The following is a 25,089-nucleotide window of genomic DNA, read 5'->3' on the forward strand; positions in this document are numbered from 1 at the left end:
GAATACACTTCAGAAAGCTGTGAGGATGAAGTCATTGAAAAGAAAAATCACCATACTGACATTTTAGAAAACCAATACTTATGTAAATCCATGACATGTCAGGACCCAGGTTTCCAAAGCTTTTTAATCGGATGCAAATATTAAATAAAATAACATGAGCATAAAGATTGACTCTACTAAATTTACGACATTTTATTACATTTGTGGTCCCCGTGGAAAATTCACTCTAGCTTGGGAAAGCTTGGAAAACCTGGTCTGACATACCAAGCGAATACAATGTCAATGCTACGTTTACATAAAATAAATGAATGACAAACACTGGGAAAAACTGCAGAAGATTTCAACAAATTATGATTAAGCGTTGTATTTTACAGTTTTTTCCACACAAACACACACACAGAATACAAAGATTTAAGCCAAAATGTCTCCAATAATTCATTTCAAAAAATCCTTTGGTTGATATGTGTCCCTATCGATCGATCCAAGCGCCAAAACTGTCCATGGTGTTGGTTAATACACTTTAATCAAATTCACTGTGATTACATTAAATAAGAGCTATTAGCGTACATTAACCTCTACCGGGACAGCACCTTAAGGCTGTGCTTGACCTTATTTGAGGCACAAAGACCCACACAGATTAGAGTCCAGAATACCAGTTTTGATGCAACAACAATTCTGTAGCATCAGTACAGCATGTGAGTTTGATTTTTTCGCTGTATTACATTTTCAAATGTAAAAGGTGCCTGCGAAACTCCTTGTTCTTGTTCAAAGTAAACAGTCATTCTTAAGTAATACTAGAGGCAGTCGGTTAAGTGGTGTAAGAACGTCTAATCGGGACTTCAAATGAAGAGCTGAATGCATGGCTCTTACTACAGCAGTCGCAGATGACCATCACAGTGACACAGAGAGGTCAGCCTGCTGTTCGTTTGGTCCGCCAGAACGCTGCAGTAATATAGTCCATCCAGGATCAGGATTCCTCACTTGGCAGTACGTTTAAGTCCGGGGGGGGAAGAGAGTCCTCCTTTATTCACAGTGAATTTGAGGAGGAACTGTCATGAGGCTACACCTGCGGCCGTTCCCGCGCGTGACATCGAATCTGGCGAAGCGTCTCAGAGCGGCACGTTAAAGTGCAATGCAGAAGAGGGGTGAAAATCCAAGACCCTCCATCCGCTGGTGAAACCTTCGCCAAAGAGTCCCCCCCCCTCCCCCCCCCCCCCTTGTCTTTTGAGCCGGCCCGGCAGGCTCTCAGACGATCGTCTCTTTGGACGGTCGCTTCTCTCGTCGCGGGCCCGGTAGAGAGGGCGGCGCCGACGGCTCGTTGTGCGACTTGGGGAGGAGGAGGACGACTCTCTGATTGGTCAGTCGCCACTCGTTGTACAGCCGACAGTGATACCTGAGAGACACCTGTCGCACGGGCGAGAGAGGATGGACATGAAAATCAGGAATTCAGATGTAACCATCAAACTTTAGTAGTTTGCCATCAAGACCCAAGAGCCTGCAGGTTTTCATTCAGTCCAAACACAGCAGCTGACATCACTGACTAACACACCTTCACCCAGAGGTGGGAGTTCATCAGTGAAACCAGCTGCTGTAGTGTTTGGTTGGAATGAAAACCTGCAGACTGTTGGGTCTTGATCACCAAGGTTATTAATGTGTTATCAAACCCTTACAGGATTTTAACTGCCCGATGACCATAATAGATCTGCTGAGGGTTGATAGGGTTGTTGATCAATACCAATGACTCAACGAATACTTGGCCAGCTGCTGAGATTTTTGACTTTCAAAGCTCACTTTCTGGCCTGTAACCCCCCACCCCTCCCTCCGCCAACCTTTGCGACTAATTTGTTCATTATAGAGTAAATAGATCAAAACAAATTTTTTTTACCCATTTTGTAAAAATGGTTTGATCTGCTAAGCATGCCTTATCGAGGTCAAGAGAGTTGCCATGCCCACTCTCTTTAGTTTTGCAAGATAGTAACTAAAGTGATAAGATTGCTTCAAAATCATCAAAAGTCAAGCACCCAGCAAAGAAATGAAAAAAGGGAACATGAGAATTGCTGTGCAACGGAGTTCATCAAAGATTAGCACAGCAACTTGCTCAGAAAGATACAGAAGAGGATTAGAGCCGCATGTGAAAACATTATTTGAGTTCTGACTTTAATCTCAGAATTCTGACTGGTTTTGACTGATGGAGTTTTACACAAAAATCTTGCATAGTGCAGCTTTAATCGAATATAATTATGGTTTATTTTGTCCCAAACTATATACACACACACACACACACACACACACACACACACACACACTTCTCAGCCTACTAACCAGGGTCCAGAAGAGGTAAATGGTGAAGAGGGCGACGGTGAGCGCGATGAGCCCCACGGCCTCCAGGCGGCTGGAGAAGTGAAGGTGATCCACGGCACCGCGGAGGCAGAGCCAGCCGGAGATGGTGGCCAGGGGGGTGATGAGCAGGAAGCACACCATGTCTCCGAACAGGGTGCGCTTCTCCTGCCGAAGACCGGGGTTCTGCATCCACTGCGGGGACAAGGAGTGTCACGCCAGAATCAGCAACACAGGCTGCTTTCATCGTTGTTTTGCACACAGAGACACAAACGCTGTTACGAACACTCGGGGTGGGAAACGCTACCTGGAAGAGCGAGTCCAGCTCTGTGCTACTGTTGTGAACCAAGATAGATCATACAAACGTTTATCATTTCACATTCTCCACTAAAAAACATATTTGAAACGAATGGAACTCAAGAATCCAGAGGGATATGTTTACATTTTAATATATTTAGTCCATTATCGCTAACTAGCTAGAGTCTAGCCTAGGTAGCTAGCTAGTAGCTTACTAACTAGCTAGTAAGCTAACTAACTTCCCTGCTAAATTAAAAAGTTGTTGTGGTGATTGTTCTCAAAATTGCTAGCTAATTTAGTAACTGTTAGGTTTATCTGTATTTTGTGCTCATTTATGTGTTTAAGTAGCCTAATCCTACTTTTATATAGGCTATGCGCCAATCTTCCGGGTAAAGTTTCCCACCCCTAGTGTTCAAAATGGCCGCTGTGTGAATGAGGTCCATACTATTACTTCTACAACTACTGCTACTACTACTACTACTGCTGCTACTACAGACAGATTGACTTATACAAAGAAGATAAAACTCTTTTAGAACAGTTACAGCTACATATACGTTATATAAAAAGGTATTGAACCATGCGCAATGCATTCTCAAAGGCTCCTTTATAACACATCTCAATGCATTTATGTTCAATATCAGATTAAAAGAACATTTACAGTATAAGAACCCAATGTTCCTAGTTTTATTTTTTCCATAGACAGTATTCAACCCCGGGTCATCAATGACTAACTTTTTCTCATGGTGAATCTCTTTTCAGTGTGGCATAAAGAGGAAGTCTTTTCTATTTTTTTTATTTTTTTTTATCCGTATGGCAGTATGGAGTATGGCGATCCATTTTAGCAGCGGTTAATTTGCTTTTATCACAAAGGATTGATTTGAATTATTTTAAAAAGGAGAGCAAATAAGGTCAAAGTTGAAATCATTATCCCACGTGAGGAAACCTATGGAAATGAGCATTTATTACAAAACAAAACAGGGTAAGTCAACATCACAAGTCAGCAGTCACAGACCTGAACTTATTTGCCCTCAGACGTTTTTATAGTGGAGGCAAGAGTGACGAAACTGGTTGATGTTTGCTATTGTGTGTTAGTAGCACATTTGGAAATCAATCAACAAAAACACCAGAAGTGTGTTTCAATACAATATACAACACAAATATTCAATGCTTTACCGATTCTTGCCAAATGTGGTTAGGCCATTTGCAGATCAATGTTATAACCTTTTAACCTTTCAGTTTTGCAGAGGGTGTTTCAACCATTGTACATACACACACACACACACACAGTCCAAGAGTGTTTTTTTTTCTTCATGTTATATCACATTAGTGTTACAGTGATGAGCTCAGACTGGATAAATGTGTTATTCGGGATTAAGGTGACAGATGGGGTGTAATGGAGTATATACCCTCTGTGTGTGTGTGTGTGTGTGTGTGTGTGTTAAACTCTGTTGTCTCTCTGCAGTAGGTTGTTCCCAAGGGATGTATTACCCCAGGAAAATAATTAAGAGATTCCATTACAGCGTTACAAATTGTTTTCATTTAGCCATTTTAGTGCCAGAATGACCTAAATGTTTTAATAATTTCTTGGGGTTTTGGGGTTTATTCTGTAACAAGCTGTCACTCTCTCTCTTTATCTCTCTTTCAAAAATAATCAAAAAGAAACAAATAAGGCGCTACAGCCACAACAGGACAATGGCATTCTAAATGAAATACAAAATATGAAAAAAGGATAAATTAATGCTTTTCTGAAGATATAATTGATTTTTGTTTATATTGGTGGGTGTTTGCCTCATGAGGATCACCAACTGGAGGTCCTAGTTTACCCTCCTTTATTTACCACTATATCCCTGAGTGGCTTAGAATTTATTTTGTTATTCTGTCTGCGGTCCGTTCCAGAAAGCAGGTTCAACAAACTCTGAGTCTAACCCTGAACTCTGAGTTGATTAACCCTGAGATAGGAAACTCCGAGTTTTCGGTTCCAGAACAGCTGATCTGAGTTAGTTCAATCAACTCTGAGTATGTTCACCCTGAGTTAAGCGCGTGCGTGACGACAATAAAAAGCCATCATCAATGGAGCTCCGATACTACGATTCACCATGGCAACAGGTAAATAAATTGTTATCATTTTAATCCAGTGGACGTAGAGACATTAATGCATGTGTATGCGGACGGTGCACATTTATCTTTAAAAAAAGAGCCTGAGTCAGAGTGGGGAAAAGTGTCAATAAATTAACACAATAAAGTTTTATTCAGTGTTCATTTTTTTTTACCAGACTTACATTTCCTTAATGGATGATAAAGTGGTGGAATCTGACTGTGTATTAGGTTATACCCTACATTACATTTTAAATATATTTGTTCAGCTTTAATCTGACGGGGACAAAACACAGGGGTCAGCAACTGAAGATGAAAAATATAGTTAAAGATTAAAAAAATATATAGATCAAAGACATAGAGAGATGATTGTAAGCTCACAATCTGACCCAATAATTATGTGTTTGGTGATTTGCACTTGAAAAGGCGTCGAGGTTAAAATACAGTAGATTTTTACATTTTTAGACATCTATTTGTATCTTGGCTCAACAGCATTCAGTGACTTTATTTCAGCTACTTCAACAAATGTAGTAAATTTAAACATTGTCACTGAAATGCTGTTAAAACACGTTAAGACTATGCACCCTATTTAAAAAAACTCACTTTCAAACTACATTCTGCAGCTGCACCACGATCCTGCTCACTCAGAAATATTAAACATATAATCTCCAATATTATAGGAATGATGTTCCGTCAGTGCAACCAATCACATCATGAGTGATCGAGATAATTATTCATTGATCCTACGTGTCTAAAGCTTCATACGGATTTTGTCAATTTAAACTGAGATTACACATTATGTGCAATAAACATTTCAGTGCAGGAACTGCTCTAACAAACTGCAGCTGTCTTGTGTGCACAGAGTCACAGTGTTATATAAAAAAAAAAAAAAAAAACGCAAAAAGGACATGCAGAGGTTTTATTCTGAGCTGAGGGTGAATTCACACTGTGTAGGCTAATAATTGAATGTGAAGGCTGACTGATGCGCATAAAAGCGGTAACTTTAGATAGTCCTTGAGTAACAAACTAATATCCAACCAGGATTTTGATTCTGACATACAGTAAACCTCCACTAATTAATGCGCTTTGATACGCGTTTTGATACGGATTGAATGAATGAGGCAATGAAACAGCGTGTCTGGCTCTGTAAGAGGGAGGAGACGGAGAGAAACTCAGGGTTTGTTGAGGAAAACCTACCAGTGAGCAGGTTAGGTTCGCAGAGTCAGTTACCATGGTAACTGACCCAGAGTTTAAGTTACCTCTCTTTCTGGAACTGAAAACCCAGAGTTTCCCTCATCTCAGGGTTAACAAACTCAGAGTTTTCACTAAACCCACTTTCTGGAATACCACCCTGTTCCTCTATGTTACGTTCAAAAACAAAAACAGAAGAAGGAACACATACCTACTTATACCTATTCTTATATGACTACATGCTAATGTTTTCCAACAAAAAACACGTAGGGTAAAAAAAACAAACAACAGAAGCAATCCTATTAGGGATGGGACGATATATCGAAATTCAATATATCAGTATCGTCCTATCACTAACTCCTATACTGTATAAATGCATCCAAATTGACCATGCAGGCTTTTCACCCCCGTACCTCCAGCAGCGGCCGGGACTTCCTCTGGACGTTGAACTGGTAGTGGCAGAGCTCGCAGAAGCTGGTCCCCGAGGCGGAGAGCCAGTGCTCCAGGCAGCTCCGGTGGATGGTGGCCAGGGTCCCGGCACATTCGCAGGGGGACAGCAGCTCCTCCTGGGCCCCGCCGTCGTGACAGATGCGACACATGGGCCGCTCTGGCAGGGCGCTGGGAAGAGGGAGGAAGGAGGAGGAGATTCTTTTACTGGTTTTTATTCACCAATTTCTCCCATTTGCACCCGACAAGCCTCAGATCACCTGGTGCTGTTGTTTCAATTAACAGCCGAAACCAAAATGGTTGTGGGGCAGCATTCAGCCTCTGGCTCAGAAATAAACAGAATTCTGCATAGTCAGACTTTGTTGTATTTTCTCCCATCCAGTCATACAAGTTAAGTGACTCTTTGGGAATCTTTTACAGCAGCGAGAGTCTCTTCAAACCTATAAAATGTATCTTTTAACAAAATATAACACCACAGTTGAGAAATGTCACACTCTGTGTCAAGTTTTCTGACCACATAGCACATAGGGCAACAAGGCTACGCACCGTCCAGTAAAAAAACACCAGTCTGCAGAGCAGAGTCCTCTGATCGTAAAAGCATGACCTACTTCATTTCAAACGCTTTCTGTGCTTCATAAAGCAGAAGCTGTGATAAGACTTAAAAGGCAAGGGTGTGTTTATTTGGTAAAAAGTGGAAGAGTAAGGCGGAGCTGTTAAATATTAGAAGAATCAATGCCTTTGTTCTCCGGGTGAACCATGCACGATAACTACACTGCAAAAAAGGTCCACCTTAACACGTCATTTAGTCTCATATTCAGCCTTCAAATCTTATTTTTATTAAAACACAAGAAATATTCTGCCAGTGAGGAGAGATAACTCCGCTTGTTTCCAATGCAGCTTCACATGTTTCAGGAATTTTCTAGAAATGAGTGTCAGTATCTTGAAACAAGTCAGATCGCTGCACTACTATCAAGAAAATGACACTTGATTCTACACAAAAGTTGATTTGCATTGGAAACAAGTGAATTTATCTAACTCCACTGGCAGATTTCTTCACTTATTTTAAGAAAATTAGCATTTTAGGACTCAATAATTGACTAAATGACCAGTGTATCAGTGTGTCTTTTTTCCAGTGTATGAGGAAATCACTGAGATTAAATTTAACAAAAATAAAAGTACATCTTAATCAACCCACATACACATACTGTACATGGACATATATTTTTTGCTCTCCATTTCTACTTTTACTTTACATGATACATTAATCTATATATAATCTGGATTGGCATTAAACATTTGCATCTAGGATTTATTTTGTCCTTTTTGCTTTCATTACTGTATGGATATGTAACATATGATTTGCCAGTTTTTTTTTTTTACACCACATCTAATCATCTTTCATCCAGGATGATTACAGATGCGCGTTTATCGCCTTATTTCACCAGGAACTAAGCTGTTGGTGCAGGAATGCCCCTCTCCATCTCCAAAATCGTAAACACTGGCAAAAACTACAACATCGGAATGATCATCTTCAGGAAAAATCAAAACAACAAAACAACTCATGGCAGACAGCATTGCTAGAACAACACTTGAGATACACAAACGTCAGAGTAAATCTCTTAATCTCTCTGTAATACGTGTCTATTTTCACTCTGATGAAAATTTCACAAAAACAGCGAAGAAAAACAAAAATGTTTTGGTAATTTTTATGTCAACATACGAATGAACTACTACTGAACTACTACGAAATAAAAAACTTGTAACATAAATAGGGTGATCCACACCCCTCCACCACCCAAATAAATAAATAAATAATATAGCACCATGTCACTGTTAACAGCAACATACCCAGATTACAACAACCAAACAGTAGAAAGACTTGCTGCTTCTACACCCAGGGCCATTTTGGTGTGTAATTTCCACCTATTGATTACAAATATCATCCATTTCCACTTCAGGGGCCAGTTGATGAACAAGAGCGATCTGAAAATCAATACATAAGCGCAGGACAATTTAGGTTTGAGTGTCATGTCCGTTGACATTTCAGCTTCGTTTTGCTTCTAATGTGGCTTGTAACGGCTCTAAATTGGATACTTATGGATACTTACCCCAATCCGTGACATTTGCATATAAATAAATGTCTGTTTTGCTCCTCTCTATCTGACTGATATGACACAATAGTGCTTCAACCTATTTCCTAATAATTTCCTAGAAAGGAGCTGTTAATTTCTTAAGACGTTTCCTGGAAAGAACCATTACATTATGTACTAATTGTAGGGAAATTACTGAGAAAGAGTTGAATGGTAGTTGGTAAGTACCTCCAATTTCTTCTGTTGTTTCCAAGACAGAAGTTATACAGAAAATTTGAAATTAGAGGAAGGAATTCAACAAATAACTATATTATATAATTATTTGAATAATGACTTGGGTTACCAAATTGACCTCTGCCTAGTATTTTCCTATAGTTTTACAGTTCTTTCCAGGAAATTCTTTTAGAAATGTACAGTATCTTATCAACTCACCAGACTGCTTACATACATACTATATAACTACTACATCATTTCATGGTTCTTTCCTGGCAACTTCCCGAGAAATTAACAGTTGCTTTCTAGGAAATATAGCGTTACCAAAATCCTCTGCTGCACAGGAAGTGATGCGTTTTACATTTACGGTTTATTCGGAATGAACAGAAGAAGAACTGGGCAGTTAGCATGAGCAGCGATATTCAATATGGCAGAACAGACAAAGAAAAGAGCGCCACCTACAGAAACTCAAACTGGATGAACAGAAAATCCAAAGGACAAAGACGTCACAGTGCTGGACACACTGTTTGATTGACAGGTGATCTCTGGGAAGTGCAGTGCAGAAACAAAACGCCGATGAGCGCTCAGCACCAAAGATGGAGACAAAATAAAAACAAACACAAACAAAAAAACCAGAGGAATTCACAGATTAGCATTAGAAAACAGGACTCAATTATCATGTTACTTTCTGACTATTCTCATTTTCAGTAGTGATGAAAACAACAGCCGCTAATACGATGATGACATCAGCCAACGCTGCTTGTCCATATGGTGGGTCTCTGCTAGGCCTTGTACTGGTCGTAGATATTAACAGTTGTTTTCTGCCTGGACAACAGCAGCTGTGGCAGCTGCTTAATCCAAAGCCTCCTCTTGTCTCCATGGGCTGGGCATGTGGGTGTGGAGATAGCTGGGATATGAGATTGGCGCGCGCGTGTGTGTGTGTGTGTGTGTAGGCATGTGTGTTTCAGTGCCAACAGAAAAGAATTTATGTAATTATCCATCATGCTTTTGAGGATACCTTCACTCAGTTGTACCAAAAAAAGAGACCCATTTCATGAATTTCTATGTTTTGTGTGGTTATGTTTAATGTGACCAACGTTATCAACCTACCGAGTCGAATTCCTTCTGATTACTGGTATAGTATTGTTCTTAACTGATTAAGGCTGCTTTTTAGATTTAAAATTTTCCAATTTCTAACTTTGAAATGCAGAAATTTTAAAACTGCTAGACCACCAGTCTGATTTTGATGAAACTGAAAAGATGCATGTTGTTACTGATTAGCCAAAGGTGCCTGCAGAGTCACATATACTTAGATGGCTCGACTCCTAAGAATGTATTTAATGATAGTTACAATTTACTTTTTAACGTTTACTTATTCAGTTTCAATTTACTTGAAAACAATTTCAAAATGACTGTTATCTCTTGTACAAATATGTAAGCTCCATTCAACTTTTAAAGTTGTTTAGTCTAAATTCAGCTCTCCAAAAGCTTTCAGCCTCTAGCAACATCCAGTAGTATCATAAATTCAGTGTACATCATGTAAATTCAGGTGTCTGTCCATAAAAAAGCATTAGCATGTTGCATCTTGGAGGATGGACACATGGGAGAACACACAAACAGACGCAACAAACGAAAGGCATTTCTGAGTCTAACAAACAACATTCCTACCATTGTTTGGTGAACGCCTCCACTACTGGCGACAGCAGCTGACCGTCCAGCTTGGTCGACACCTGCATGTAATACTGAGGCTGGCCGCTAGTTGGCGCGCCGCACTCCTCCATGGTTTTGCCCGGGAGGGGGGGCTCGGCAGAGAAGTCCAACACGCACAGCGGCTCGGAGTCACAGTCGGTCGGGCATCCCATATGGGCAGACAGAGACTGATTTGGCAAAACCTCCGGCAACGAAGTACAGCGGCTCGCCGTCATGCTGGCAGAGAGTTGACTACTGGACACAGACTGAGGGTCTTACTGGGCATCTTCCATCTAGAGGAACAAGACAGACAGTTCTATTATTAGTTTTGGCTTCATTTGATGGGAGATGGTCATCTGATGCTTTATGTGTTGTGAGCTTTGTGATCAGAGGAGACAGGAGTGGAGAGGTTGACCTCATATCCTGGCCCTCTCTACGGTTTCCCTGACGTAACTGTAAAGGTCAGCCGTCATGTGGATCTGCTGGAGAGATCGATGTTGGAACAAAGTGGCCGGAGCACAGGCAGCGTGCCACGACTACTTACTAATAATAGCCCTCTTTCAGGGTTTGATGAACAGGAGAAGCTAAACTACCTGTTGACTCGTGCTCCATAAACAGGCAGGTAGCAACTCATAATGGAATAACTGACAGATAATATAATAAGCAAAATGGGTTGGAAATGTAAAAAAAACCCTGCAAATCTATTAAATTGTTGGATACATTACATCACTACATTAACCAGTGATTATTACTTCATAAGGGGTGTAACATATTTTTAACTGACTAATAATGAATGCAACAGACTTATTACGCTGTTAGTCGACATTATTATTTCAGTATCAATTAAAAATGTTACGCTCGTCATGATGGTAATGAGTCATATAATAATGTGATGATATCACATTTGATATCACATTGTGCGGAAATGTATTACATTACATGTTTTATTACATTTTCAACCATTTAGAGGGAAATGTTATTACATTTTGCTAAATTATTAGGATTATGCGGCACTGATTTGCCTATATTATCAGTTGCTACAGAGCATGAAAAGACAATACAAAAGATACAAATTATGAGGCAAAGAACAGCTTGGAGCAAAACTAAGCAAACAAAACACAGTGCCCATTTGAAAACTGAGTTAAATCCTCTTGTGTTCATATTTACCTCCCTACCCAATTATGCTATGGGATAGGGAGGTGATCAATTTCCAGTGGCCACAGACTAAACAGAACACATATCTAGCTTTGCTGTTATCACAGTCATTGTTGAGTTATGCTAGATGGTATGTGCTGAAACAAATAGGGAAGAGGGGACAGCCACCCATGCCATAACACAACCAAACAAAGCCATCAACATGAAACTAATTTGCAGCAATGTGGCTGAGGTCATACGTCTGGTATGTAGACAAACACTCCGTCAACACGGCATTTTTGACACGCAACTAGAAACTGGGGGTTTCAGACCAAAGATTGTGCTTCAGCCTGCAGTAGCTGAATAAATTCTCATATATTGTTCATAATCAAAGAATCCAGAGTGGTTTTCCTGATTGAACAGACTTAAAGCCAGGCAGCATTTAATGTCAGCATTTAGTATTGTTGACTTAGCCATGTCTTCTTCTTTGTCTTTTTCCATTTCATTCTTGCCCATTAAGTTAGCTACCATTCACAGAAAGTGAACAAACTACAAGGTTTTTATCTGTTATCTACAATACAGATACAATACAAATCACACAATGCGTGTCTGAGTGTAAAAGCATCAGAGCCAGAGGTTAGGGGTGGGAGAAGACTTTAGGGTTCATATCTAGAGTAAATGGAGTGTCATCATCTACCATCATCTGGTAGAACCAAATCAGTATGAAACCATTTCCTGGATTTGCATAATGCTATGTAGACAGTGTAACTGTGTAACAGTGTAACTGTAACTGCCTCTTAAACTCCATCTTCCCATGGTACAGTGAGTTCTACAAAGGAAACAGACCACTGGGTATTGAACCACAATACTGGGTCAGGTCTTTGGGTTTATTTTCTTTGGTCTAAACTGTAGTGGAAGTTTATTTTGTTGCATTTTTGTATTTGGTTCGTTTAGGTTCACACTGCCCAGTTACAAGCAAACCAGGGCTTGTAAACAAAAGTCACCTGACTCACAAGTAGCTTGTTTACTGGACAGAGTTTTGGTAAGCGGTCATCCCACCAGGTTAAAGATTTTGGTGGTGGGGGTTGGGGGGTGGGAGAGGTTGCCCACGCTTCATTTTGTTATGGTAGGCTTTCCATATCTCCTCATACCCATAATACCTTGTGTTTTGGGGCCGTTTCCTGTAGTTGAATGAATGAACCACACGGCAGTTTTATTGGAAGAGGACTGAGACTCGCATTTCCAGGTGTTTCGGTGCGGTTATTTGGCGCCACCTGAATTCAAATGGCATTGTTCACACCTGGCCAAACAAACTAAACAAACTGAAGGAGGAAACAGTCCATAGCTTGAATAAACCGCTCCAAACATGCTTGGTGTGAACACGCCCTTAGACTGGTGTTGATTATCTCTGGTGGGAACTTGCTGGCTTCTGTCTATTTCATATTTCCCAATCCCTGGCCTCCTCTAAATGTCCTCACTTGTGTCTACTCAGTAAGAACTCTCTCCTGACCTCTTGTTTGCATAAAAAGCCAATTTGACACATAGTGTGTTTTCCTGAATTGAGAAAGAGAGTGAATTATTGGGTTACAACAGGTAAATCGATTTCTCTTTGTCTACCCTTGGTTTGCCACCAAGTGTACTGACCTTGAAGAAAAAGGTAGGCATGAAAGTAAGAGTACTTTTTTTTAAATTCGCTGCCATGGATCAACAGAGGAAAATTGTTGCTGTTGCTGTAGCTGTTTACGTATGGAGATACTGTGTTTGCAGTGATAATCAGCTTAACGACAATGTGGAACTATAGGAACTAATATTTGGAAAAGGGAATTTACACAGCGGATGTTTTGCTCAGGTGTGATTGGGTACCGCGCTGCGATTTTCTGCCGCTTCAGGGTTAAAGTTCACCGATTTCAACTTTTCCCACCGCGTTGCCGGCTTGCCCCGCGTCGCCAACTATCCCATCATGCTCCGTGCAAGCGGTTTGCTGCCAGCATTACCAGCTTCTGAGATATTTGAAAATGCTGGGATGGAACAATGACACGCATTATACCCCAAAGTTTCGGCAAAATCTGATCAGTGGCTGCCGAGATGCTGTGCGTGACGGACTGACAGACGAACAAACAGACAGACGGACCAGGGCCGATTCATAGCCCCTCCCCCGGTTTCATCATGGGGGACAGTAAGGAAACACTGATAGAAGCATTCACTCATTTAGGGCTAAGGGGGAATATAAAACTAATTCTCTGGGTATGATCTAGCTGACTTACATTTACACCCAACATTAAAATGTGTCTCTGGTCTCTTTCCCTCTTTTGCATTTCTGCTCAGTCTTAATACAATCCTATCACCCAGATGTTAATGGTGAAAATGGGGTCTATGACAACAGTATCAGAGCTAGAGAAACCTTATTGTAGGCAGGACGTCCCATCACGCTTTCTCATACTAGGTCATGTTATCTACCTCATGCTGACATCCCTTTGCATTAGGATTAAAACTGGACCATGTCCACAAAGTTCACAATAAAGAAACACAACAATATCCACTGAGTTTTCAGACGGGACTTATTCCCCAGCCAATGCTGTCAGAACGGGGCTAAGCTGTGACAGAGTCTGAGTGCTGCACTGTATAGATAACACGACTAGCTTGTACTGATAAATGAGGTGGAGATTCCTCAGAAGAAGCCCTGTTTGTGTCACACCTACTTAGAATAAAATTACATGAAACTTTTGAAAATAAATGTAGATAGAGAAAATTGGGGGGGTACTATTATGGTTTGAAAGTCGAATGTGAAATCAAGTGTTGAAATGATAACATTATATGGGTCAGAGTCTCTTTGAAAAGTTATCAGAAATGTAATAAAACCTGTTAATGTCATATGAATTACATTAACGGGAAAATGCTTTTACATCAACAGGAGGTAGCATTTATTACATTTATGGGAAATCTATTATGTTAACAGGCTTATTACCCCATTAGCTGCCAATCTTTATTACATGAATGGTTTATGATGTTAACTGGAAGTTATTGTGTTTACAGTTGTAACAAGGCTTTGGGAAGGAAACGAGCAGTGTTTTACCACACTGTGACCTCTACCCTCAAAGGACAAGCTGCAGCGGGAGCCTCCGGCCACAGCTGTGGCCCAACAGTTGTCACCAACCACTTCTTCAAGGCATTTCTCACTGATCAGCATTTTTCTGGCTGAGGTGTGGTCCAGCTCTGAGACAGACTGGATACAAAGGGTTTGACTCCTATGGGTTTTGGAAGGCCTTTAGCTGATATTTTGTGCTGATGTCCATTTAAACTTGACCATTTTCATGCCCATGAATTCCAAGTTTTTACTGTTTTCCGCAGAATTAGATTCTTGTCAGGGTGGAAAAGCCTCTGAAACTCTGTGATACATTACTGTCTATAAAGAAGACTAATTAAAGAAGAGTTGAATTAACAAAAAACATTATTGAACAATTAAAAGAATAAATTAAATGTGTAATGAAAATCAAATGTCAGGGCAGATTTTCCACACTGTTTTTTTGTAGCTGTGGTCAGGAGGAACCTCCATCATATCAGAGGCGGACCACACTGACTGGCTGATATCTGACATTTAATAATAGGTCCCATACACAACAATGTTTGACTGATGGTGACTCATGAGTCATGACTCAACACAGTTCAATACTTTTCACTCCTTTCAATCGCAGTAAGTACCTCGCTATATTCAGATGTATTGATATTGGAAAACAATTACAAGGGAGGTCATGGCAAATGCTTCCCATTCTTCAGAGGTCAGCCTGCATACTAAATGTATCATATGTTTTGTCTCCGAGATGCCGATCCTTTTAAGATAAAGGGGAGAAAGGAAAGGCTCCACCATATCAAATCCATTAATCGCATGGTGTGACACTTTATTGGGCTACCTTATGCTCTAGGGATAAACATGAAGACAGAGCAGGAAGGGTAGCAATGACATTGGATTTGCCAGGTCATTTGTCTGGCCAGGAGGATTTACTCTCTCCAATAAACATTCAAGCATGCACGCATATTGGCAACACAGACTGAGAAATTATGGCTCGACGGCTGGTAGATCGTTTAACTCCAAGCTAGTATTTGGAAACAGGTAAAGGAAAAATCCCCCTCAGATTCTCTTACCCTGTTAGATGTTCAGTGCATTCCAGGAGTGTTTGTTGGTGGACCCACTTTCCCTCAGCCTGCCTCGTCTACTTCAGTTAGTGATTTCGTACGATCCCCAGAATGCCTTTCAACAAACCTCAGAGAAGGGGCGTGATCTTGTTGCCTTCAGTCAAAGATGGGCCTATGGGCAAATACATGTAGCTAGCCAACTAGTTTGAGAACATTGTGGCGTCTATGATCGCGGCCACGCCCATTACTGAAAGCACAACACGTCTTGTGGCTGCATTGCATTCTGGTCTTTTGAGGCTACTGTGAGTGGAGAAATTGGTATCTGCTTCTTCTCTGATGGATTTCTCCCTGTGTGATTGTTGAACGCCGATGCAAAATGTTGAGTCTAGAAAAGAAGCCCTTGCTCTTGACTTTGAGGGACGACACCATGACATTTACCGTTGATGTTTGAGATAGTTTCATGATATTTCTGCTTTCAAACTCCACTGTAGCTGCTGGAAATATCTCGATGTGACGTCATGTTGTCTACGATTCACCAGTTATATTCCAGGGGAATATGACAAATACACCACCGAACAACAAAAATGGACATGCAAGGTATAATCGCCAATAGCTGTTTTTAACAGTGTTTAAGTGTTCCCTGTGACACTACTGATTCTCCTACTTATTCACATTAACCCTTTAAATAATTGTTGTTGTTTTTTTAATGGCACTGAAATAATGTAGGCTACATGAAGAGCATTTTTGAAGAGCATATTTGCCGTTTTGCTTCAGAACATACTAAGCATCATGTCTACAGCATGTTACTATCATGTTGCGCTAACGAGTCATACCGTTTGCCTTATCTTGATGTCTCCTCTTACATTCCCCAAGCGCTGAGACTGTGGGAATGGGAGCAGTTGGGATTAAAAATAGCTTCTCCCCACCCAGTCGATCGGCACTTTTCCACAACCCCGCTGACCGCAGACGCTAACCTCCAGCCAGTTCCAACTTCACACATGGGGAAGCTCTTTCCCTCCCAAAGTCTCTAAAAGGAGCGAGCGTAGTTTGTTGAGACACAAGAGGTTAAAGGCCAACTTGGAAAAATGAGTCAGTTCTTGCTGGGAACTTTGCATCCAAGATTGCACTGCCAAGCTGCCATAATGAATTACCCTGGCTGCTGTAAAAAAAAAAGATGCACATCTGTGAATTATGATTAATCTTTAGCTATAAAGTAGGACCGATATTTGAAGCCCAATAACAGGATAACAATAACAGGAGAAAAAAAAAAGGGGATTTTTAATCAATCGCCTATTTTTTCTTAATGGGAGTACAAGACTAAATGTGAAAATGATTGTATTTCACATTCACACTGAAATTGTGAACAAATTAAATGGATAAAAAAAACAATTAGGCTTACATCAGTATCATAGTTATTTCATAGTATTATGATTACTGTCAATAATGTGAAATTTTTCAAAATGTTTGGGCCCAACGTACATTTCAACATTGCTGTGTCTTCCCAGTCATCATGGTTGTCATTGATTGAGCTCATTAAGCTCAAGAACAACAAGAGATGCAAAATGTGCTCAAGTCAGATGAGATCAATATAGGTCAGGGCTTTCACACATTAAGACTTTACAAATTACAAATAGATTTACCACAATCACGATAGATAGAATTGCAATTGTGTGTGATCTCTTGATGAAATGCAGAATTATCATGTCTCTAAAATATGCACACAGAATGACAGTTTCAATTTAAATGTTCATACAGGGTCTTCATCTCTGAACGCTCCTTAAATTCAGTGTCTAAATGCAAACTGCCCCTTTTGGAGAATAGCACTCCTGTACTGTATAAATTCAACACGTACATCCGCTAAGAAACTTTGTAAACTATGTAACTATGCATCATTATTTCTTCACAATGACGCTTCACTTACTTCCCAGAATAAGACTAACTGATGTTTTTCTTATCTTACTTCCTTCAAGGCACATAGTCCTTGATGTTGAGACAGCTTACTGCAGCTTCTTAGATATGGAAGAGGATTAGGGCCACATGTGAAAAATTCATTTGAGTTCTGAGTTTAAAGTCAGAATTCTGAGAATAAAGTCAGAACTCAGAATTCTGACTTTAAACCCAGAATTCTGACTTTTTTTCTTTTTTCTTGTGTATCCACGTTACTCAAACTACACAAATTAATAACTGCTCACTGTAATAACGTGTCTTCACTAAAACTCTGCCACAAACAAACAAACATCATGATGTTTACCGCTTACTCCCAAGACTATAGTGTGGAATTAGCTTCTCTCCCATTTTGCAATGATCAGTTCTTGGCAAAAATTGGGGAAATTTTGAATGAATCCAATCTTACCAAAGGGGTAATACTCAGACTGAACGCCTGCAGAGATGTTTAGCAGAGGAAAAAGACTATATTTTTCCATCATGGTATATCATGATGGTGCTATGCCTAAGGAAGGCCAGTTTGAACAAACACATAATGGTTTCATAGTCATCAGCCCAACTTCAAAGCCTCATCAATAAAATTCCACTCATCCCCATTCAATACAAGCTCCATCAGATGTAAACTAGACATGAGAGCAAGCATTTCTAAGTGACTTTCGATTGACTGCCCTCTAAAGGGCCTCCACTTCCCGGTTTAATGATGGCTGCCGTGCAGGATTGGCATAACACCCAATATGGGTGATATGAATCAATATGGGTCAGGACTCAGGACTCAGGACAGGACCAGCTGTTGGCCACTGAACCACACTGAATTGTCCTGTACTGTAACATATTTGTTTCCACACAGATTTTCAGCATCTCATATCTTTATCATTATCTTCAACTTGCATTGTAAATTAAGGAAGCTAAGACCATTTTATTCTCGACTGTTTTTGTTGTGCTGAGATCATCTTTGAAGTGGACAACACGTTGCTGACACATTCAAACAACCAACCTGTGCTGTGGAGTGATGCAGAGTTGGTGCATGTAGACTCTCACAACTTAAATCTAACTTTTGTATATCTACCTCTGCATATTCTCTGTATCTACTGAATCAAATCTACTTTAAGAATTTGTATTATATCAGTGTCTTACAGCAGTGATTCTCAACCTTTTTCATATCGAGGACCCCTAATTTAGTCCACATTAGAGCCACGGACCCCCATTTGATGAGATTTTGTCCCTCGGACCCAAATCTGAGAATATTGTTATTGTTAGATATGATTTTGTCCAGAATCCCATGTCCCACGGTCCTCTGTTAATCCCATGGAAAAGAGAGATCCATGGCACTCTGAAATCAGTTAAAAAGTATTTTTTTCTATTTGGCATAAATGTACATTAATGCACTGATGAAGGCCATGGTTTTTAACTTATAATTTTGACTAGCTAAACTACTACCAGGCTGATTTTTGGAGTGCCTTGGATGGTTCTTCTTTGCACATGACAAGCACTGTATGATATTTAGCCTTTTTATGCCACACAGCATAATTCGTCTGTTGTTGCTCCCTGGGTTTGCAAAGTCTCGCATCCTCTAACGTTACACAGTCTGTAGGCGTTGTGGTTCAGACCGCAGACACAAGCAGGTGCAGTTTGAATAAGTAGAACAACTTGAGCTATTCTCAAAAGTAAACAGCACAGGTGAAAACGACTATTAACATTTGGAAGACTTGGCTCCCTTCTACACCTATGCATGTAAGCTAAAAAACAAACTGCTCGTTTTACTTTCATAATGGAAACCAGTCTGGGCTTCAGCGTGAGAAGCTATGCGACAGCTGAGCACTCCCAACGACCGAGAAACACCCTGACTAATCAAAGTAGTTGGGGGGAAAATGTGTCTTTGCAGCCATGTCAGCTATTTCTGACTGATGTCGACAGAGAAGATGCCTCAGTCCTCGTGCGAGTCTTGCAAAGGCTCGCGCTAGAAATGGCAGTCAGCATTTTGAGTAGATGACAGGCTGAGCGACGTGTTGTATGAGTGTTTTAACCGTGTGCGTTATGTTACAAGTCTACATTGGACATTTAACAATCACGGCGAGAATATAAACAAGTAGCCTGGCCTGCAACGCCACCGGCTTGATGCTAAAATACAAGGAGTCCATGCTGCTGAAGCCGAAACGCATTGTTGTGACAGCAGACAAGGACAGTTACAGCAGGCCTAAATGTGCCACACCTTGCCCTGCTATTCTTACACATTCCCCAAAGGCTTACCTTGATAGTCGACGTCCCGAATTCACAGTACAGACCGGCTGAATGGCAGAGGACGATAAGGACAATTTCCCCTGTAACTCTGGTATCAATAAGCACTCTGAACTTCCGCTTTATGCTAGTGTTGTTCAGCCGTCCGGCCAGGCAGACATATACAGTGTACTGGCTTCCCCCTCAGCCAATCACATCACCACAATAACAACGTGACGGTTCCCCCTCAGCCAATCACGTCACCACCATAACACACCCCGTCACCACCAGCGGGAGGGCCTCCAGCTGAGGCACGGTGCCAGGGAAAATGGCGACTCCTATTGGTTTCCCCTGAAACTACCATTGGATTGAAATTAATTCAAACAGAACTGATGATTACAGATTGTTTGAGACTTGGAATCACTGGATGATCTGTTGAAATGAAACTAACGAATAACCTCCAAAAAAAATAATCCTCATAACAGAGTTATGGCAAAGTCCCTGCATGGTCTATATCATTTACCACCAAAACTTGCAAACTTGTTTATCCACTAAATTTCTGACTGATGACTGACAAGATATTATCATTTGGTCAGATGAATTATTAGTCGTAGGTCACCAAGCTTTAAGCTTAGAGGGGAACATTGGTTCTGAATGTTCTCTAGATATTTGACACCCATGAATTGAGATAAAGCGTAAGTGAAAACATTCATTTATTTCACAATCCTCTGAACAGGTACAAATAGCTGGTGCTGTGTTCGATTTGAGTGACTCATCTGTACACAAAAGGAAACGCATCATTCTTCCCCTGCTTTAGCCAGCTGTTCCTGCAGCAGGACAGTGTTGACTCTGTGCTTCATCAGGAACTGTCCATTCAGGTGGAAGACGGGGATGTCGTGCTTGTATCTGTCATACCAAACTTTGTTCTCTGGCAGCGTGATATCTACCTGCTGAAAGACGTACTGAGGAGGAGAGAGGAAGCCGTTACAAAATACTACTTGCCATACCATGTGCTTCATTTTTAGTCCCGAGTAAAAATATTCTCACCCTGTGTTTATACGGTTCGAGGACTTCTTTGGCTTCATCGCACAACGGACACGGGTCCTTCATAAAATGACAAAGATACATATTCAATGGTTTTATATACCCATTTTGGGAAGAAATTGTCTTGTGGTTATTGTTCAACAAAGCAACAAGTGTCCCTCAGACAATATTTTGAGATGTAAAAGTCTTAACATGGCTAATAAATTCAATAATATTCCATAATGAGTTTTACCAGCAGCCATGATGTAAGAGCAGATGTCTGTTTTTTCAGATGGATTTGTAAAGAAACTTCTAATCTCAATACTGGAACATACATTAAAGGTGCTATGTGTAGCATATTTAAACATCTATATATCATTGTCAAACTAATTGTGATACTATACTGTAAACAAATGAGAGCACATGTGGAGACATGGGCAGCCTTTATCTCACTCCAGTGGCATTTTTTGGTGTTAGCTAGTGTTTCTCCAAATTAAAGCACCTACATGCAGAGTATTAACCTCAATATATCACTCTCAAATTAAGTTTGATAGTATAATCGCTGTAGAAAAATGAGACCATCGCTGTGAAAATTGGTTGTGAGTTACTTGTTTGTACATAAAAAGTCCAGTTGTTGTCCAGTCCCACAGCGCCTAGCTAGGTGCAGCAACTGTTGCTGTAGTCGAAGTTGCTACAGTCCTGGAATAATCAGGATAACCACATCATTTACCAATGTATTGTCAAGAAGAAGAGATTCACTCTACTATAAAGCTACGCTGAGGTAGGTTAGCTGTCTTTCAGTATCATAGTAGCCTGTTAGCCAAAATGTTTCGTTAGCATTGCCCAAACTTAAGAAATTTCGAAATTGTTGCGCAAAAAACGACTTTGCTAGCTCAATCTAGTTGTTACTAAAATATTCGCCAACAATTTTTTTTTTTGTTAGAAACAGATTAGCCACCGCAGCTGCAAAAGTATAGGCCCACCTAATTCCGGGCGAGCAAGTATCACTCAATACATCAAAAAAAGAAAAAAATAAGAATAATAATTTTTTTAAAAAGAAGAAAAAGACACCATGAAACAACAAAATGGACCCAGAAATGCAAGGTAGGCTACATTATGAATAGCTGTAAAAGTGTTTAAGAGTGGATTTTGCCTTTAACATCATAAAGGAAGAGAAGTAAATAGTGATGAATAGCCATGTGGACTGATACATCAACTACTAACCAATACCACGGTTGGGGTCAATCCAGGAAGTAGATTTTTATTTTCTTTTTTTTAAATCAGCACAATGAGTAGGTTGCCATATCACCTCTTACGAAATAGATGAAAATGAATGTGCTGTAACAAAAAAAAAAAAAAATAACAGCAGTGTCTATTTAATTTGGACGTGACTGAGCTGACCCTGACTCACACCCACACCACATATCTGTGACTCATACAGCGGGGGATCTGTACCTTCGTAAAAAGTGTTAAAGTTGGTAGTGGCTTCTGGGAGTAGAGTCTCTGAAGCAGCAGCTTTGTGTGAGGAAAGCTTCTCAGTATCAGGCCATGCATTCTCTTTTGACTAAGGAGAGAGGTGAGTGAGAGAGAGAGAGAGAGAGAGAGAGAGAGAGAGAGAGAGAGAGAGAGAGCAAGAGAGAGAGGGAGAGAGAGAGAGAGAGAAACCATGATGACAGTGAATCTTCATAATACCCCCACTTCGTATTCATTCGGGTAGTGACTACTGCTGAAACGATTAGTCGATTAAACGATTGGTCGATCAGTAAATGTGTCAATTATAATTATCATAATCAATTATTCGTTAGTCATTTATGAAGTAAAAATACCAAATGCTAAGATTTGCTGCTTTTCTCTGTTCCATATCATTATTAAATGAATACTTTGGGGTTTTATGGCTGCTGGTCAGACTAAGTAAACAATTTTAAGAATCACTTTGGGCTCTGGTAAATGATTAATTGATTCAGCAAAAAAAAAATCATCGCTAAATTAATCCATAATGAAAATAATCTTTAGTTACAGCCCTAGTAGTGGGCCAAACCTTTTACCCCAACATTTAAAACACAATTTAACGTTTAAATGTTTAACTTTTATTAATCCAGAGAAAATCGATAGACCTTCTTGCTCTTTTTCCAGTCCCACTCTGCTTCACATTCATACAGTTCCAGTTTTTGAAAGATCTTCAAAAGATCTCAATAACTACAAGTCAAAAAGATACCAAATTTGGAAGGTAAATTCACTGGAAAAGCCTTACAATAAGTTTACAAAATGCTGAAATTAGTCAGAAACTGATGAAAATAACCAGAAATTGATAAAACATTTTTTGAATAAATTGTTTAATATACTGACCGTTTATCTGTGAGGGGAAAATCAATTTTAAGTGTTTAACTTTTATCAAAAATGTATCTTTCAACATCCCAGCAAGTTTGAAGATGGTGACGTGAAAGACACAGAAATTAGACACATTTAAAAGTTTGGACAAATTTTTATTTTTTCAAACAAATGTCACCAAAATCAGTAGACTACAGGAGTTCACTGAACAGGTCTTATCATAGTTTGTGAAAAGCTTACATATGGCAAAAATATGAATTGAGTAATGTTTGTTCAGATGGATAATAATAATGCTAATAGTAATGCTAATTATTTTTAGGGGAATTTGTCCAATGTCAATCAATCTATAATCTATTGTTGAGTGGCATGTTTTTGCGAAACTTTTATCCCCTTTTTCTCATTCACATCTGTAATGCCACATTTTTAAATAGACCCCTGAAAGAACAGCTATTGGCAAATAATTTTTATTTTTTTGTATGTGTGTATTCACAATTCCAGCTCTTGTGAAGGAGACATCAGATCTTTTTCAGGTTCACTTGAGCTCTGAAGTCTCAGTCCACTTTTGGTTCACAACTACATCATTCTTTACAAGTCAGCTCATTATGGCTACTATTCATGGAAATTTGTGTTCATTATGCGAATGTGTGTTCATTCATATGACCTTGTATATTTCTGTATATCTCCGTGCACGAGCCAGTACATATGCCTGGGCACACATGCTACTTCCATCTGTAAATATGACCCGATAATGTGAATAGTTTACAATACACATTTCTGTATACTTTTTCTTCCATCTGTATAAATATCTTCTTTTAATCAGGTGTATTATATTCAGTACTCTGTATTTGTTCTATTCTTATCTATATCCTTTTTATTGACAATAACTCAGCTACTGCACTTTCCCTATGGGGATCAATAAAGTTTCATCTAAAGGTTGTAGGTGGAGAGCAATGGAGACACGGTGGACTAGTTTCATCATGATCAGGACAGATCCAGGACTAAAACTAACAATCTAGCCAATTGTAGGCCTATTGTTCGCAGCCATCCCAAGGAAACTGACTGGTCTGAATTTGAAGGTCCAGCCCCCTCTGCCCTGCAGATTTTTTTTCCTTTACAAACCACCGTTTACAAAACGTTACCACGTAGTAAACCTGTCAAAAGTCTGTGAGCGCGCAGACGGACATCCGCGCGTGATTTTTTGCCTCACAGCGGGTAAGACTAAAACTGCAAACACAGAACTGAATAACGGAGTTTACAAGCACAGAACTGAATAACGGAGTTTACAAGCACGGATCTGAATGTACAACCTTACAAAATTAAGCTTGCAACCACGGACCTGAAGGTACAAACTTGCAAAACTAAGTTTGAATGATTTAGTATTCCATAACACCCTATATGACCTTCACACACAATTGGTAATGTGTGCAGCAGCCGCTCACCCTCAATTTGCGACTGTGAAACCGCCGCTTATAAAACATATTATAATGCTTCAGAATAAATCAGGTGTGGATACAGTAGAGTAGGTTGGTGCAGATGTGTAAGGAGGGCAATGCAGCTGAAGAGCAGAATCTCACCTGTAAAACAAAGTACCGACACTGTGCAGCTCAATGTAATGTAGTTTAACTGTAATCCTCAGCTGGGACCATAAAACAACAGATTAGCCTATTACTGTATGGATCATCTCCACTCACCGCATCTGTATTAAATGTAGCCTACACGTTATTTCTGTGATTTCGCCTCGCAACACTGAACCCGGAATAAAAACACAGTGAGGTAGAGAGGACGGGGTTCAACATCATGCACTTCCTGTCGGATATCAAAATAAAAGCTCTATAGTGTAGTTGGGCGATATGTTGTGTTGACTGGACATTACTCTACGAACCAGTAATCCCTTAAAATAACCTTACATGTTCATTAATTTACATTAATTCGCCCCTTAATTCATGCAAAATCCCCT

The 25,089-nt window shown here is 40.0% G+C and overlaps 2 protein-coding genes across 4 annotated transcripts; both read right to left on the reverse strand.

The window, feature by feature from the left end:
• Positions 1–120: 120 nt before the first annotated feature.
• On the reverse strand, positions 121–19,944 carry LOC139917368 (E3 ubiquitin-protein ligase MARCHF3-like). The gene is made up of 5 exons (XM_071906479.2): positions 19,815–19,944; positions 10,338–10,651; positions 6,333–6,537; positions 2,323–2,532; positions 121–1,404 (listed from the first exon to the last, which is right to left on the reverse strand). The coding sequence occupies exons 2-5, from the start codon at positions 10,592–10,594 to the stop codon at positions 1,246–1,248; spliced, it is 831 nt and encodes a 276-aa protein (XP_071762580.1). The 5' UTR covers positions 10,595–10,651; positions 19,815–19,944; the 3' UTR covers positions 121–1,245.
• Positions 19,945–20,503: 559 nt separating this feature from the next.
• Positions 20,504–24,846, reverse strand: c2h5orf63 (chromosome 2 C5orf63 homolog). Of its 3 annotated transcripts, XM_071906481.2 has the most exons (5): positions 24,707–24,765; positions 22,919–23,000; positions 22,260–22,368; positions 20,829–20,885; positions 20,504–20,743 (listed from the first exon to the last, which is right to left on the reverse strand). In XM_071906481.2, the coding sequence occupies exons 2-5, from the start codon at positions 22,957–22,959 to the stop codon at positions 20,579–20,581; spliced, it is 372 nt and encodes a 123-aa protein (XP_071762582.2). In that variant the 5' UTR covers positions 22,960–23,000; positions 24,707–24,765; the 3' UTR covers positions 20,504–20,578. The 3 variants fall into 3 exon arrangements, with proteins under 3 accessions (XP_071762582.2, XP_078145288.1, XP_071762583.2); XM_078289162.1 differs by lacking the exons at positions 22,919–23,000; positions 24,707–24,765 and adding an exon at positions 24,824–24,846; XM_071906482.2 differs by lacking the exon at positions 22,919–23,000 and having other exon boundaries at positions 24,707–24,788.
• Between the last annotated feature and the right edge of the window lie 243 nt (positions 24,847–25,089).

The sequence above is a fragment of the Centroberyx gerrardi genome, chromosome 2 (assembly GCF_048128805.1).
Source record: "Centroberyx gerrardi isolate f3 chromosome 2, fCenGer3.hap1.cur.20231027, whole genome shotgun sequence".
NCBI classification, from domain to species: domain Eukaryota; kingdom Metazoa; phylum Chordata; class Actinopteri; order Beryciformes; family Berycidae; genus Centroberyx; species Centroberyx gerrardi.